The sequence below is a fragment of the Mirounga leonina genome, unplaced genomic scaffold, assembly GCF_011800145.1.
Source record: "Mirounga leonina isolate KUSES-001 unplaced genomic scaffold, KU_Mleo_1.0 Mir_197, whole genome shotgun sequence".
In the NCBI taxonomy this organism is placed as follows: domain Eukaryota; kingdom Metazoa; phylum Chordata; class Mammalia; order Carnivora; family Phocidae; genus Mirounga; species Mirounga leonina.
Window position 1 is genome coordinate 1,653,485 of NW_023270494.1, and position 15,640 is coordinate 1,669,124.

Genomic DNA, 15,640 nt, shown 5'->3' on the forward strand with positions numbered 1-15,640 from the left:
TCCCCCTGTTGTGGCTGCTGGGGGAGCCCGAGCTGGTCAGGAAGGCCCTCCAGCCCGCGCAGGGCATCTCCCTGCGTCTCCCTGGGGGGAGGCCGTGCCCCACGGCCCCAGAGGGCTGAGGCAGCTTGCCGGGCGCTCACCTGTGGGGCCCGCCTTCCCCTGTCACTGCCGTCCTCTGCCCTGGGGTGTGTCCAGCTTCGTTTTCCTTACCTGCACGAGAGCGTCTTTTCCCTCTTTGGTGCCCGAGCTGGCCGTGGCAGGGAGACACACCGGGTCCCTCTGGCCTGACCCATCCCCGGGTGCATGGGCCCCAGTCTGGCCCCCGGGCAGCATGCACGAGCCCCATCCGTGTCCCCTCCTCACGGGGCTGTCTCGTCCTGTGACATGACCAGGTGGGGAGAAGGTCTCACGGCCGTCCAGTGGCCGTCCAGCGGTGTGTGCCTGGGGTGCCCAGTTCTGGGGCTTGAGGTGAGGAGGGGCGGCCCTGGTCTCCCCAGAGGTCCTGGGCCCGCTTCCTCCCCCGAGCCACTGCTGTCCTGCAGCTCACCCTCTCTGCCAGCTATTCGAAGATCCAGGCTGGCCTTTGGATGCTTTCTTGTCAAGTCCAGAGAAGGGCGAGTGGCTGGCCCCCGGTGGGGGGCGCTCCTTCAGGGGCGGTGGGCACCAGCTCAGACCCCTCCCTGGGCCGCATCTACAGCCGGCAGGAGCTGGTGGCTCACAGCCCTCAGCCGGGCTCCCAGGGGCGTGGCCGGGACCACAGGAGTAGACAGGTCTTTCTGTCGAGGCTCTGACCTCCCTCCGCCCACCAGAAAAGGTATTTTGTCTGAAGCTGTTATTAGGAGTTGCCAGGGGAAGCGGCTGTAAATTACTAAACTATGTATTTTTGCAAGTAAGGTATTCAGCAGATGGGAAGACAGGGTGGTGTCCAGAGAGCGGGGCAGGCTAGGAAGCCAGGAAACCTGTGGAGATGGGCAGAGGTGATGCTCCCACCAGAGGCGGGCCTGACTTCCCAGCCCAGGCAGGACTGGCCACCACCCAGCAGGAGCACCCCAAAGCCCCCTGTGGACAGGATGGGGGGACACCCTTAGTTTCTGGCACGGTCCCTTCCCTGGATGGCTGTGGGTTATAGGGGCATCTGCGGGGGGAGCTCTGGGACCACCCCACCTGGGCCCCCTCCCCAAGGCCCACGGCACTCTTGGCCTCTGACAACCTGCTTCTGACCCACCACCCTTTTGGGAGATAAGCCCAAACAAATCCTTGAAATTCCTGTCGGATCTGTGCTGAGCAGATCCTCCCTGGCCAAACAGACCTACAGCCTGCCCTGTGGGGTGTGTGCTCCAGCAGGGGGCAGGCCAGGGAGCACTGGCCTTGACCTTTCAGAATTCCTCTACTTCCCTCCCTCTCCTTTAAAGTGTGTTCTTTTCTTTCTCTGACTTCTCAGGAAGTGTTCTTAGACCATTGATGGTCGGCCTTGCCCTTCCAAGTCCATGCAGCAAACACTGAATTTTCCTCCAAGCAATGTGAGGCCTTGGTATATTGTAGTTTCGTTATTCAAAATATTTTCTTTCTTTCTTTTTTTTTTTAAAGATTTTATTTATTTATTCATGAGAGACAGAGAGCGAGAGAGAGAGAGAAGCAGAGGGAGAAGCAGGCTCCCAAGGAGCAGGGAGCCCGATGCGGGACTCGATCCCAGGACCCTGGGATCATGACCTGAGCTGAAGGCAGACGCTTAACTGTCTGAGCCACCCAGGCGCCCTTCAAAATATTTTCTAATTTCCATGGTGGTTTCTGTGAACTGTGGGTGGTTTCGCATGCCTTGCTTTTCTTATCTTTTTGGTTTATGGTTTCTAGCTTGGTTTACCTATGGTCAGAAAATATGTTCTACGTTATTTCAGCCCTCTGATTCAATTGAGATTTGCTTTATGGCCAGAATGTGGTCAATTTTGGTAAACTCTCTATCTGTTGACTTAAAGAGAATGCAGTTGTTGGAAGCAGAGTTGATCTTTATCATTTGAGTTGAGTTAATTCATTGTGTTTCTAGTCTCCTGTATCCTTACTGATTTTTTTCCTCCTTGCTCTGTCGGTTCCCAAGAAGAATGCTAAAATCTGCCACTGCGATTGTGCATTGTCTCTTTCTCATTCTAGTTGGCTCATTTTTGCTTTACGAATTCTGAGGCTATGTTAGTGGGTGCGTACATATTTGGAACTGTGTGTTTTCCTAGTGAACTGACCCTTCGTCTTTATGAAATGGCCTTCTTTGTCTAGCAGGACCTCTTGCCTTATGGTCTCTTTCATCGGATAGTAGTAGCTGTACCAGCTTTCTCACCATAGTGTTTGTGTGGTATATCTCTGCAATTATTTTTACTTTCAGGCTTTCCGTGGCATTCCAGTTAAGCATAACTTGAAAACAGCCACAGATAAAACGCAAATAAATGGGCATGGCCGAATCTGGCCTGCACTGAGCTATATTTGGCCCCTGGTCCAGAGGGATTTCTTCTGCTCTGAGGGGCAGTGAGGGGAGGAATTGGGCTAGCTGAGGCCAGACTCCAGTCTCTGTGAGGACTGGCTTGGTTCTCCTGTCCTCACTCCTCACTTCTAACCCCTTAGAGCCCCAAGCCAAGCCCCTCCTCCTCCTCCCTGGCAGATGCCAAACACCCAGGAGGCCGCTGGGTGCCCTCCTCAGCTCTCAGCCTCTTGGCCACAGTTACCAACACCTGATGGGAAACCTGTGACAACCTCAGGCTCATCTCTCAAAGCCTTTCTTCCCTGGGATCTCAGACCCCATGTCCTTGACGCTCTTTTTGCTCATAATAAACATTATAAATAAATGAATATTATAGTATATTAGGGGACGGTGAGTACCATGAGGAAAGATACCAGGGCAAGGAGATGCAGAATGCGTGGCCAGGGCAAGTGTGATATGCAATAGGGTGGGTTAGGATTGATTTCTTTGGGATGTGGCATTTGAGGAAATTTGAGGGAGACAAGGGAGTTAGTCACGCAGATATAAATCTAAGGAAGAGCATGCCAGGCAGGAACGGCCGTGCAAAAGGAGCAGAGAGGGAGCAATGTGGCTGAAGTCGGGGCCTGGTGGGGAACAAGACATGTGGGTGCTCCAAGGACTTGGCTTGACAGGGGAGCCTCTAGAGGGTTCTGAGTGGAGTGACGGATTGGACTTTTTTTTTTTTTTTTTTTTTTAGTAAGCTCTATGCCCACCATGGGGCTCGAACTCACAACCTCGAGATCAAGAGTCACATGCTCCACTGACTGAGCCATCGGGGCGCCCAGATCTGACTTCTATTTTTTTTTTTTTTAAAGCCAGATCATAGAGTATTTTTTTAATTTTTTTTTTATTTATTTGACAGAGAGAGAGATAGCGAGAGCAGGAACACAAGCAGGGGGAGTGGGAGAGAGAGAAGCAGGCTTCCCGCGGAGCAGGGAGCCCGATGTGGGACTCGATCCCGGGACTCTGGGATCATGACCTGAGCCGAAGGCAGACGCTTAACGACTGAGCCACCCAGGCGCCCCTGACTTCTATTTTTAAAGGACCTCTCCACTGCTGTGTTGAGAACCAACTGTCAGAGGGTAGAGGCCGGGAGGCCAATCCAGGAGCTATGGTGGTCACCCAGGCAAGAGGGGGTGGTGGCCAGGATGGTGGCAGGGAGGGGGGCCCTAGGTGATTTCTGAGGGCAGGGCCACTGAGATTCCCACAAAGGCGGGCGAGGAGAGGAGGGGAGGGTGATATGTGAGATGGGCCTCACTCCTGCCATGGCCCCGTGAGGGTGCTCGTGAGGGGCAGCGCCTTCACTTCTGTGTGGTCCAGCCCCCTTGGCCGCTCTTTCCTAGAGGCTGTAGAGTCCCCCGGAGTAGCTGGAAGAGGAAACCCACTCCCACCACGAGTGACACTCGCCCCCCACTTGTGGACATGGGGGGCTCTGAAGGGAGCCCAGGGCTCTGCCCGGGACCAGTCCCCAGGATGGAGGGGAGTGCGGCCAAGAGTGCATGTGTCCGCAAGGCTCCCAGCCAGATCAGCCCCAGGAGTGACGCGGCGCTAACAGATAGGAAGGGGCGGGTGGCCGGACTTCACGGAGGGAGAATCGGAGCTCAGCCTCGCGCTCTAAGTTTGAGATGCTTTTTCACATGAAACGGGGTGTCAGGAAGCCCAGATGGGCACAGGAGTTGGGAGCACAGGAGAGAGGTGGGATGGGGGCCCTGGCCCACACATGGTACTTAAACCACGGGACGGGAGTCCACCAGGAGGGCAAGCGTGGGGGGGAGCAGAGGCACCAGCTCAGGGAGGGAGAAGTGGGGCATCAAGAGGAGGAAGAAGGCAAGCAGGCAGGCAGAGGACGGACCCAGAGGGCACGGCCCAGGGCACATGCCAGGGCCCCCTTGGCTGTACCCCAGGGTCGCAGGTATCCCCGCTCTGTGTTCACGTGGCTGCTGTGTGAGCCCAGGGCAGCCTAGCAGAGCCCGGCTGGGGAAGGGGGTCCTGCGGGGGTCTAGGCACAGAGAGCACTGTGCTGGGAGGGGCGAGAGCCGGCGAGGGGGACCCCCTCTGCAGGTGCCCCCCATGACATGGGGACAAGGGGGAGGCAGAGGGGGCAGGGGCTGGATGCATCCACCCGCCCAGCCTCCCATTTCCCCCTGTGCACCCCCACACACCGGCCCCACCCCCACCCCCACTCACACACTGCCCCCAAGAAACACTCGGGCTACATTGTTCATTTAATGATGCCGTTCTTCCATTTTCCTGGCATGTGCTGTGTCCACCCCCATGGCCTCCTTGGTCGGCCACGCAGATGTCCACGATGCCACGTGGGGTACTCTCCCCCGGCCCAGGGCTGGGTGTACACTACTTCTTCTTTGGCACTTTCTCCTTTTTGATCATTTCAGAAAATTCTAGAATAGGAGACAGATTTCTAGACCCCAGGGTAGCCATGGAGGGCCTCAGGCCTGGTTCCTTTCTTCAAACCTCCCTCCCCACCTCAGACCACTCTCTCTGTCCAGGGAGCCTCGGACCTCTGCTCCCATCCAGCCGAGCCTCCCCACGGCCATCTCCACCCACCTCTCCCCCACTCAGAAACCCGCAGCGGCTCCCTGCCAGCTGCCCGCTCAGCATCCCCAACACTTGCTTTCCCATCTCTGGGGGGGGGGGGACGGTTACCCAGCAAAGACGGCTATGAACTGCATGCCTGGGGTCAGGGAGCCTACTCAGTGCTGTGCCCACATGGGCACTTAACGGTGCTGTGGGGTCCCGGAGGGGGGGGCCGGGAAGACCCGAGAGGGACCTCTGGCCCCGTTGTCTGTGCTGACCCACCTTCGAAGTCAATCCTCCCGTCCCCATCCGTGTCGGCCGCCTGGATCATGGCCTCTGCCTCCTCGTCTGTCAGCGGGGCGGTGGGCCCGCTGCTGGGAATGGTGGATAGGATGTACCTGGGGCCAGGGGTGGGCTCTGGTCAGAGCCGAGGGGTGTCTGGCTGGTGCCCAGTGGTTTGCAAGGTGCTCACTCCCCATTTTACAGGTAGGGAAACTGAGGCCCTGCTGGAGAGGGGTCTCTGGGCCTGGCCCCAGTGCTGTGGACCTGGGCTGTTTCCGGCCGGCCCCACCTCCCGAGAGGCCAGCTGGGGCCCACTGGGCGGGGGGAGGGGCACCAGGTCTTCTACTGGGGTGGGCGTGGTTGTTGTGGACTGGGCCCTAGGCCCCGGGCTCAGGACCCCGATCCCCAGCCACTGGCCATTACTTGATCTCATTCCACTCGATGAAACCACTCTTGTCCTTGTCCAGGGTCTGGAAGGCCTGGCGGATGGCGCTGTCCAGCTGCCCTGAGGCCTGGAACTTCTGCATGTACTCCAGGAACTTGAGGTAGTTGAAGGAGCCTGGGACAGCCAGGCGCAGGTCACGGGGGCCCGAGGGAGGCTTCTGCCCTGGGGTGGGGACTGCCGTGGCCTGCTCTTCCCCTCCCCCACCCCATGTGTCCCACGCCGCTCAGCCCAGGGAAGGGGGAGCCCGCAGATGGGCTCCGGTGTCCACTGCTTCCTTGGCCATGGCTGGGCCGGGCCCGGGGCAGGGAGGCCATGCTGGGGATGAGGGGTGTGCTGTATACCGTGATGCCTCATGTCTGTGGGCAGCATCTCTATGTCCTTGTCCGACAGGGATGTGCCCATAGCCAAGGCCATCTTCTTCATCTGAGAGGAGAAGTCCTCGTCCATCCTGGCCCTGCGGTGGACAGGAGCCAGCTCGGTGGGTGCACACAGGCAGGGTGGGGGCACTCTGCCTACCCCTAATCCTACCTCTACCCCTAACTCTAACAGACACAGTCCCCGCAAGGCACCAACTCCTGCCTCCCGAGCAGGGTCCCCAGGGTGCAGAGGCCCTTGGGATGCCTGGCCTTGCAGAGACTCCTGTGTCCAGGGCCCTGGGGGAAGATGCGCCCGAGACCCCACCTCTTGCCGGCTGGCCACCTTGAGTACCACTTCCATCTCACAGAAGAGGCTGAGGCCCCAGACAGCAAGTGATGAGCTTGAGGTCCTTCACTCTGCTCAGAAGAGGTGGTGGCCGCCCTCTGACCCTTCAACGCCGCCAGGGAACTTTCCTCTGTCCTTCCAGGCCCATCTCATAGCCACCTCCTCTGGGAAGCCTTCTTGGTTACCTGAAGCCCCACCTCCTTCCACCCTGACTCCGGGCCCGCAGCCTGGGCCTTGCTCTCCCAGACCCCAGACCAGCAGGCCTTGGGCCTCCCGGCTGGCCGTTCACCACCTGCAGCGAGTTGGCTCTGCACTGAGCAATGCCCAGATGCTCTGAGCAGGGAGGACCACTGCCGCCTTTCCAGGCATCTGCCCACAGGCCCCATGGACGTGTGTGTGTCACTGTCCTCAGTTCACGGAGAGTCCGAGGCAGGCCGGGAGTCCAGCCAGGAGGGTGGGGGTCTGGTCACACGCTGAGGGGTCAGCAGGTGGGGACCAGGCTGTCCTGTGGCCCTCGAGGCAGTGCCTTGTGACCTGCTGGGCTCTCGGGTTGCCGTCCCCAGGGGGAGTTGGGTTCTGGGGCTTGTGGCAAAACAGCTATTTCAGAGGCTCCTTGGCCCTCTCAAAAGTTCATGGGGTGGCAGAACGTTCTGGAACATACTCCCATGTCCAGGAAGGGCAGCCCTGTGGCCCGTGCATCCTGAGTGGAGCTGGGCAGTGGCTGGGGGAGTATCCTTTCCTCCCAAAAGAGAAGCCACGGGTCAAAGTTTGCAGCTCAAGCCTGGCAGCCTGGGGGTGCAGGGAGTGCTGGATAGAGCCCCAGGACCGTGACCTCCTTCCTGACCCTGGCCGTGCCCCACAGCTATTCTGTGAAATGGGGAGACCCCTGCCCATCCTGCCCCTTCTCAGGGTCTTGTGAGGAGTCAGGAGGGAAGGGAGATACTGCAGAAAGGGCTTTGGGGCCTGAGGTGGGCCTGGAGCTGGGCCCCCTGTGCATCATGCCTGAAAGCCGGCTCCTGGGGGGCTGGCCTGGGAGGCAGGGTGGGGGTGGTGAGTGGCGAGCCAGGGCAGACCTGGGCCACAGAGGCCCACAGGACGGGCCCCACCAGCCCACATCCTGAGCTGAGCCCCTGTTCCCCTCTCCCATGCCAGAATCTCAGAACTCCATTCTGGAAAGAGGGGTTGTCCCGCCTGCCCCTTGGGGCCCTGCCAGAGCCCGTGTCCCACGCTTTATGAAGGAGGGGCTGGGCCAAATTCCAGGCCAGGTCTGGCAGAGCCTGGGGTTGATATCCTGTCTGCAGAGCACACTGGGCGCCCTGGGCTGTGTCTGTTCCCCACCCAGTCCTACCCCACTGCTCTAGGGGGGTACCTCCCACAGGAAGGCAGGGGAGCCTGAGATCAGAGCTGGTGCGGGGGCAGGGCCTGGGGCCTCGGGCTGCTGGTGGTTTATTTATAGCCCTGACCCAGGGCCTGGGATGGCGTCTCGCTCACCCCCAGAGGGAAGCCGACATGTCTCACCAGAGCTGGGGGGTGGGGACTCTGGGCACCACACGATGCCAGCACTCTGGTGCCCTGCGCACCCCTGCCCAGCCTCCTGGGCTGCTCTCACTTCGTCCTTCTCCTCGGACAGGATCCCTCCCTCCCTCCCGCCTCACTGCCTTCCACAGCCAAAGCAGGACTGAGTTCTAAAACCTGGCTAAGACCCCCCAGAACCCCACCTGTCCCGGGCATTGCTGTGCCCTGAATGCCCTCCCAAGGCTGGCAGGGACGTCGCCCCACCCCAGACCACTGTGGACCGCCTGCATAGCCCTCCTGGGGGCTGTGTTCTGCTTCTAGCATCTGCCGGTGAGTCCCCAAGTTCAGATGCTGATATGAGAAAAAATGCTGCATGGGCTGGGGGGCTGGGGGGGGGAGGTGACAGAGGCAGGGGCCCCAGCAGATGGGGACTGGGTCCGAGGGGGTCCAGAGCTGACTTCGTGTGCCCGCCGGAGTCAGTGGGTCTGTTGGCCTTGGACCCCCTGCCCGAGCAGGCTCCCTGGCCCCCCAGTCAGCACCTGGGGCCCTGAGGTCAGTGAGCAGGTCTCAGCCTCCCCACCCTGCTCCCCAAATCCTAGCACTCTCTCAGAGGCCCACATAAGCACATGCATGCTCACGTGCCCACCCCTGCAGACCCAGGTGCACGCGGCTGCCTCTAAGACTGGGGCTCCCTTGGGGCTGCCCTTCCCCTTCTGCCTCCTTTTCCTGCCTCCCCTGGACCTCCCTGGGGTCTCCTCAGCCCCTTAGGCCTCCGCTTGTCCTGTGGATGAGAATGAGACCACAAGCTTTGGCCACACAGTGTGGGCAGCTCTGGCTGGGCCCAGAGTCCATACCACCCCTCCCTGGGCAAGGCTCACCTCTGCCTGGTTTCGCTCGAGGGCTGTGGGGAGGCAGGTCAGGCTGGGGGTGCTGATAGTCTGTGGGGGCTCCAGCTTTTATACCTGCAGCCACTGGGCCTATTTACAGCTTGGGCTGCACCTGTCCTCCCACCCCCTGCCCCTCCCGGGCACTCCAGCCTGGCACTGGCCTGCCTCCCCCAGGGGCTCACTGGCACTTGGCACATCCACGCCGGGCCGGGCAGACTGACCGTCAGCAGCGCCCGGCCTCCCCAAGCCCAGGGTGGGGGTGGGGAGAGTGGCTAGCACCGGGGAGCAAGAGGAGTTTCTGTCTGTTGCATTAGGGCCCACCCTGTCCACTGGCCTTACAGGGTGAGGTGGTGGGCCAGGAGAGGGCTGGCTGGGCCAGCCAGGGTCACCCAGGGCGTGCGGGCTGGCCAGCATGTCTGAGAAGCCACCAGAAGCCCCTGGACAGGGACTGCATCCAGTGAGCGGCCGGGTCGGGCAGCTGTCCTTTGTCCCCGGGTCGCTGTAGGGGGTCAGGGCTGGCCATAAAGGTGAGGGGAGGAGAGGCCGGTCTGTCAGGCCATGCTGCCTCCTGCAGTCTCGGGGAGCAGGGCTGTGTGACCCCGGGCAGGGCTGGCCTCTCTGGCTGAGGAGGCCCCTCGAAGGACAGTCGCCAGGTTGAGAACGGGGACACCAGAGACCGATGTACCCGGAGAGCCCCTCCCAGCTCTGGCCTGCCTGGAGACCCCTCACGTCCACTGGTTTTCACAAAAGGTGCCATGCCCCAATACCAGGGCGGACCCTGGGGTGCAGCCTCTTCCCAGCCCTGCCCATCACTTTCTCTGTGCGGGTTTCCCTGGTCATTCTGCACAGCGTGGACACGGCGCTGAGATCTGCCTTCTTGGTGTGAGAGTCGCTCACGCATCACCAGGAAATTCATATAACATTTTGTGCGCTACCTTGTGTCACAGCTTCATATGAGGCCGGCGAGCTGAGGACCTTCCAGAAACTTCCAATGGCTACCTGCTGCTGGACCCCAAACAGATTCCAGCATTTTGCTCATAGAGATGCTATTTCAATGTGCATCTCTGTCCAGGGGAGTGTCTCCTGCTCCTTGGCCGTGTTCACAAGAGTGGGATGATTGGGACCAACGGTGGAGGGTTCCACATTCTTCCCCCGACGCTTTCCAACACACCCGTGCGCTCGATGCTCCAGTGTGGGATGCACGCCTGCGCGTCCGTACGTACACCGAGGTCCCCAGTAGGCACACTGACTGCCACCCGACATACGTGTCCCTACAGCGGAAGGCCACTCTGCACAAAAGGAATGAACCGCACGCCATGATGCGGATGGATCTCGACACCTTACATCCAGGGAAAGAAGCCGGTCACAGAGGGCCACATAGCGCCTGGTTCCATTTGTATAAAATCTCCAGAATTTGCAAATCCATACAGACAGAAAGCGGGTCGGTGGTTGCCGAAGGCTGGAGGGGAAGGGAGTGAGGAATTCATGTTTAACAGCTTTGGGGTTTGGGAGTGGGGAGAATGTTCTAGAACTGAATAGAGGTGATGGTTGCACATACTGAGTGTGCTAAATGCCACTGAATTGTTCACGTTAAAATCGTTTGTTTTATGTTATATGAATTTCACCTCAATTAAAAAAAGGTGGAATGGGAAACGTTGCTTCGAATAAAGCACAAATCAAACAGAAAACATAAATAAGCAGCACTGGAGGGTCTCCCAGTGGGACTGGCCCAGCGTTGAGCCCCGCTCTGCCTGGCCCTCTGGGGGAGGCATCTTCTGGAAGGCCTGGTCTGAGTCCACCTCTGCCTGGGGAGCACATGAGGGGTGGGGAGACTGGTGTGAGTTTCCAGGCCCCTGGAACCAGCACCTGCCCTGAACTGACAGATGGCCGGCTCCGGGCAGCCCCTCTGGTTTCGTTGCTGTTCGGAGTTGGGCCACACCTCTGTGCCTGCGGCCCCGGCCCCTGCTCTGGGCTGAGCTGGCCTGGAGGGTAACGGGAACCACCTCGCAGCTCTGGGGACACCGTCATCCCAGCTGGCCTGCTCTCTGCCCATCCCTCTGCCCTCCAGCCCTGCCTTGAGCCCAAGGAGTGTGAGCCCAATTAGCCCTTCCTCTTCAGTGAGCCATGTTGACGGAAGGACAAGGCTCCTTCGAACCTCCGCCGCCTCCCAGGCCCCGGCGTGACCCCCTGGGGCTGCCGGGGGTGCCTGGCTGGTTCTGAGCCCTGGCACCCTTGGTGGCTGCCCTCTGCCCTCTGAGGGCCCTTTGGCAAATGCCAGGACCCCTCTCCTCGTCACCCTGCCAAGCACGGCTGTGGCGGGCAGGCCTGTGGAGGAGAGTTCTGGGGGCGGGAGACAGGCCCATCCCCTTCTCAGCGGCACCCACCCCCCACAGGTGGGGGCGGGCCGGTGGGGACAATAGGAGCACCTGACCCCCACCCCTACCCCCAGGCAGCAGGTCTGGGGTGTGGGTGCGCTGACCCTCCGGGGGTGAAGTCCCAGCAAGCAGTGTCCCTGGGGCGCTGCCGAAGTCTGAGCAGGCCAGAGAGCAGGCCAGCTGGGATGACAGTGTCCCTGTGGGCTAAATCCAGGCGAGCTCGTGTGTCTTCTTATAGGAGGCGCTCCATGGACGCTGACCCTGTGCCCTTGGCCCTGTCCCTGTGTCCTTCACCTCTGTAGTGGGATGAATGGTGCCCCCCAGGAGGTATGTCCGTGTCCTAGTCCTGGTACCTATCGATGGGATCTTGTTTGGAAATAGGGTCTTTGTCGATGTGCGCATGTTAGGATGGGGCCGTACTGTTGGGATGGGGCCATACTAGATAGGGCTGGGCCCTCAGTCCGCTGGCTGGGTCCTTATGAGAACAGGAGAGACCCAGCGAATGGAGTGACATGGCCGCAGGCCGCAGGCTACCTGGGCCACCTGGGCCACCAGGAGCTGGGAGAGGCAGGAGGCACTTCCCCTAGCCTTCCAGCGCACAGGCCTGCCAACAGCTCAGGGCCAGACTCCAGAGCTGTGAGAGACCATTTCTGCTGTTTTAAGGCCCCGGGTCGTGGTCATTTGTCAGGGTGGCTCCCGGACACTCACCAAGGCCCCTGCCCAGAACCCCTTGTGCTCTCTGCTTCCTCCTGCCCCCTCTCCCACCTCAGGCCTGTCCCTTCATGTGACCCTCTCCCCAAGCCTCAGGTGAGGACCCAGGCCGAATGCACAGCAAGCTCTCTCTCTTTATTAGGGGCCTAATCAAGGGGCCCAGAGGCCCCTGGTGGGGGCACGAAGGAGGCTGCCACCCTCAGGCTGGCCAGGCTCCTGGGCTCCCCAGTGCCTGGCATGCGCTGACCAGGGTGCGCGTCGGGGGCGTGGATTGAAGGGGCGCTAGGCCGACAGGCAAACAGTCCCGGGCCTGCCCTCGCCTCAGGCCCCCGGGCGGCTCTGCTCCGGCTGTCGCGTGAATCAGGATGGCGCTGTTGCTCATCACGGCTCTCCTCAGCGATTCTGACTCTTTAACACATCACATTAAAGTATTAGTTACCTGATTACTAAGTTGGACAGCTTTAACGAGATATAATTCACACACCATAAAGGTCACTGTTTAGAACGCATGATTCAGGGTTTTGTAAGGACAGCCACAGGGTTGTACAACCATCACCTCTAATTGCAAAACACTTTCAGCACCCCAGAAAGAGGCCCTGCGCCCCCTCGGCAGGCGCTGCCCATCCCCCCCACCATGTCCCTATGGTTGGGGGCGGTGTGGTCCCTCACACGGGTCTGGTTTCTCTCGCTGAGCACGCCCCCAGGTCAGTGCTTTGGTGACACTCCACTGCATTTCCTGTGCCCGCTCACCGGCTTATGGACACACTCCCGAGCTTCTGGGGCCCCCTCGGGGCCTCACTCATGTCACCCCCCGCCCCCGGCCCCACGCCGCTCCTGCATGTGAGAGACCTCGCCCTTCCTGCATCTCCTCTGGCCCCAAACTCCCTTCTGTACACACCCTTCCCAGCCAGGCCCGCCCCCTTGGATCCTTCCAGGGAATGGCGCCCTCCCCCCACCGCCCCAGGCATGGGCCAGGCAGGACTTGCGCTGGACCCGGTCTGCCCTGGATGCCTCTGTGACCGTAGGCCCCGAGGCATCTTGCCTGTGACCTCGGTCTCCGTGGGCCTAGAGCTCAGTGTCCTGTCCTAGCGTAAGCAGTCTGGCCATTATGGGTGGAAGCACCTTGTGACAGGCCAGCCCCTTGGGCAGTGGTCACTCAGGTATGTGGCACCCCTGCCCCCCTTATTAGGCCCAGCCCCTGTTCTGGCCGTGGAGGTCAGGGGAAGGAGTGGGGCATGTTTTCAGGAACTTTTGGCCATCCCAGGACTGGCAGAAGCCGCACCTGCGGCAACCCTGGGGTGGGCTGGCCACCGGTCACCCCCAGATTGGCAGGTCCACCCCTGCCCGCCCTCACCCCTGCCTGCCCTATACACTGAGACTGGTCTCTCTCACTGTCCCTGCCACGGCCACTGGACAAGCAAGGCCCTGTAACTCAGGGCCCACATTGTTGCGTTTTCCTGCTGGTATGCGAGTCCTTTGCCGGACCTGTGTTTTCTCAGAGGTCGTGGGGGGACTGGACCTCCAGCCCGGAAGCCAAGGGAAGAGTCCCCGGCAGCCTGGCTGGCCCCGAACAGCTCTGCTCTGCCCTCCACAGGGCTGAAGTACCTCGTCCTGCCCAGTCGGCCTCATCACGCCAGCCGAGGGGCAGGCTCTTGCTGACCTGGAGGCCTTGGGCTCGAGAGCCCCCGGAAGGACAGCAGTTCCTGTCTCTGCCTCCGGGAAGCATGCACACAGAACGTCCCCTGAATTGCAGGGCCAGCCTTCCTGCCCCACACCGGGACGGCAGTGCGTGCTTGCTGGCTGGCCTCACATGGGAAGCCCTGACCCAAGGAATAGACTAATGGCGGGGGGACCTGAGACATCTCTAGTTCAATGGTCACCATGCTCGGGGAGTAGCAGGAATCCTGGTTCCAGTAAAACCTCAGAGGACCCTGGTTCCCCGGGGGAAAAGGGGTGTCACTATGGTCAAATAGGCTGGGAGTGTTGCACCTGGAGCCCCCAGGTCTTCTCCTGCCCTGCCTGTACCCCAGAGGACAATCCGGAACCCCAAAGCTCCGAGATCTGGCCCACCCTCCACCTGAGGCTTCTGCTCCAGGCGGCCCCCGAACTGGGTTGGGAGTGTGCGCGCACACACGTGTGTTCACAGGCAAAGGGCACAGAGAACCGTCTTCTGACCTTGGTCACTGAGGCCAGCCACGGTGGTGCAGAGGCTCTGGACAGAGGCTACTTAGGGCCACTGGACATCTCCCCTGCCTGTCCCCAAGGAGCTCCCCGGACTGGTTGGGGTCCAGGTATATGGGGCACCTTCTTGGGTGGGGAAGGGAGGTCCCCGACTGGGGACCCAGCCCCCTTTCCCTGGGTACACTCCTAGATCACAGCCCTCAGCCACCCTCAGCCTCGGTGGCCTCCGACCCTCCTAGCCCCTGGGATCTGAGCACCTGCCACAGACCAGGCCCTCTACTGGCCACCTTACCTGTGGCTGGTGCATCCGAGGCCTGGGGGCAAAGCAGCTTACAGCAGCCACCACGCAGTCAGGGCCGGTAAGAAGGTTCTGGATAACTTGTTCTCCTCCACAGGCCTGTGGTGGGGTGAGACTGCCCCTTCAGGGGACCCTTAAGGTCTGAAGGGGAAAGATGGGACCTTTGGGTACTTTCTACACAGGGGGCCCCCTTAGAAGAAGAAGGTCACGTTCTGACACCCTCTCCCTAAGGGGCCGACTCCTCTGCCAGGAGCACTGAGCCTTGCTCTCCCCAAAGCCTTCCGGGCCTGCTTTGGGCAGGTGCCCCCCTCCTGCTCCCACAACACCCCTGCCCTCCCGCCGGGCCCTGCCAAGGGGTTGTGCTCATCGGGCCAGGGAATGAATGGACGGATGAACGAGCGTGACCCAAGTTACATAAAGGCCAGATCCCAGCTACACTGTAACTCCCCGGGCTCCCACAGGGTGGACGGGCGTTGGCCTCACCCCCCCCGCCCCCGCGCCCCACGGGCCCCCCTGCTGCGGGCGCCGCAGCCGTGCAAGATGGCGCGGCCCGGGGAGGGGCGGACGGTCCCTCGGTGCCGCGCCGCCGCGCCCGCCCCAAACGCCCGGAGCTGTGCACTCCCGGGCGGGGGCGGCCGCCACCTTCTCCCGGTCGTCGCGGCTTGGCACAGGCTGGGGTGGCGAGGGCCCAAATACCCCCCTCCCGCCCCCCCCCGGGCGGGCGCTGCCCCAAGGGCGTGGGGCCGGACCGAGCCGCCTCTGAAGCCTGCGTGTGCGGGCCGCGTGCCAGGCCCCGAGCCCCGTGCGCGAGGCCCCCCGCGCGCCTCCGGGCGCCCCTGCGCGCGCTTTCGTATTCCTCCTGCGTGCCACGGTGCCCACCCCCGCGTCCCGGGGCCCCCTCCTGCCTCCGTGCCCCCCATCCTCCGCACCTCCCCCGCGTCTCCAGGTCGCCCATCCTGCGTCTCTCTGCCCCCCTGCCCGTGCCTCCTTCCCCCCACGCCCGTCTCTGTGCCCCCCAGCCTCCTGGTCCCCCTCCGCGCGTCTCCGTGCCCCCCCAGCCGGGGAGGGAGCCCCCCCGCGCGCGCGCTCCCGCCAGTGTTTTCGGACTGCACCAGCCCCTGAGCCCCGCGGCGCCGCGGCCGGCCGGGCGGAGGCTCCTCGTCCGCCGCCGCCGCCCGCGCCCGCCCCGCGCCCGCCCCGCGCCCG

General features: G+C 61.6%; 1 protein-coding gene across 1 annotated transcript; it reads right to left on the reverse strand.

The window, feature by feature from the left end:
- Positions 1-4,855: 4,855 nt before the first annotated feature.
- On the reverse strand, positions 4,856-6,280 carry PVALEF (parvalbumin like EF-hand containing). Its single transcript, XM_035026382.1, has 4 exons — positions 6,107-6,280; positions 5,744-5,879; positions 5,321-5,436; positions 4,856-4,902 (listed from the first exon to the last, which is right to left on the reverse strand). Exons 1-4 carry the CDS (start codon positions 6,210-6,212, stop codon positions 4,856-4,858), a joined length of 405 nt encoding a protein of 134 aa, XP_034882273.1. The 5' UTR covers positions 6,213-6,280.
- Between the last annotated feature and the right edge of the window lie 9,360 nt (positions 6,281-15,640).

What these genes read in the sequence shown, in the direction of transcription:
- PVALEF (XM_035026382.1), bottom strand. Translation starts at nt 6,212, where the DNA reads ATGGACGAGGACTTCTCCTCTCAGATGAAGAAGATGGCCTTGGCTATG. An exon ending in CACAGACATGAGGCATCACG is followed by an intron (nt 5,880 to 6,106) that starts GTATACAGCACA and finishes TGGCTGTCCCAG; the next exon opens with GCTCCTTCAACTACCTCAAG. An exon ending in CGGGAGGATTGACTTCGAAG is followed by an intron (nt 4,903 to 5,320) that starts GTGGGTCAGCAC and finishes CTCCTATTCTAG; the next exon opens with AATTTTCTGAAATGATCAAA.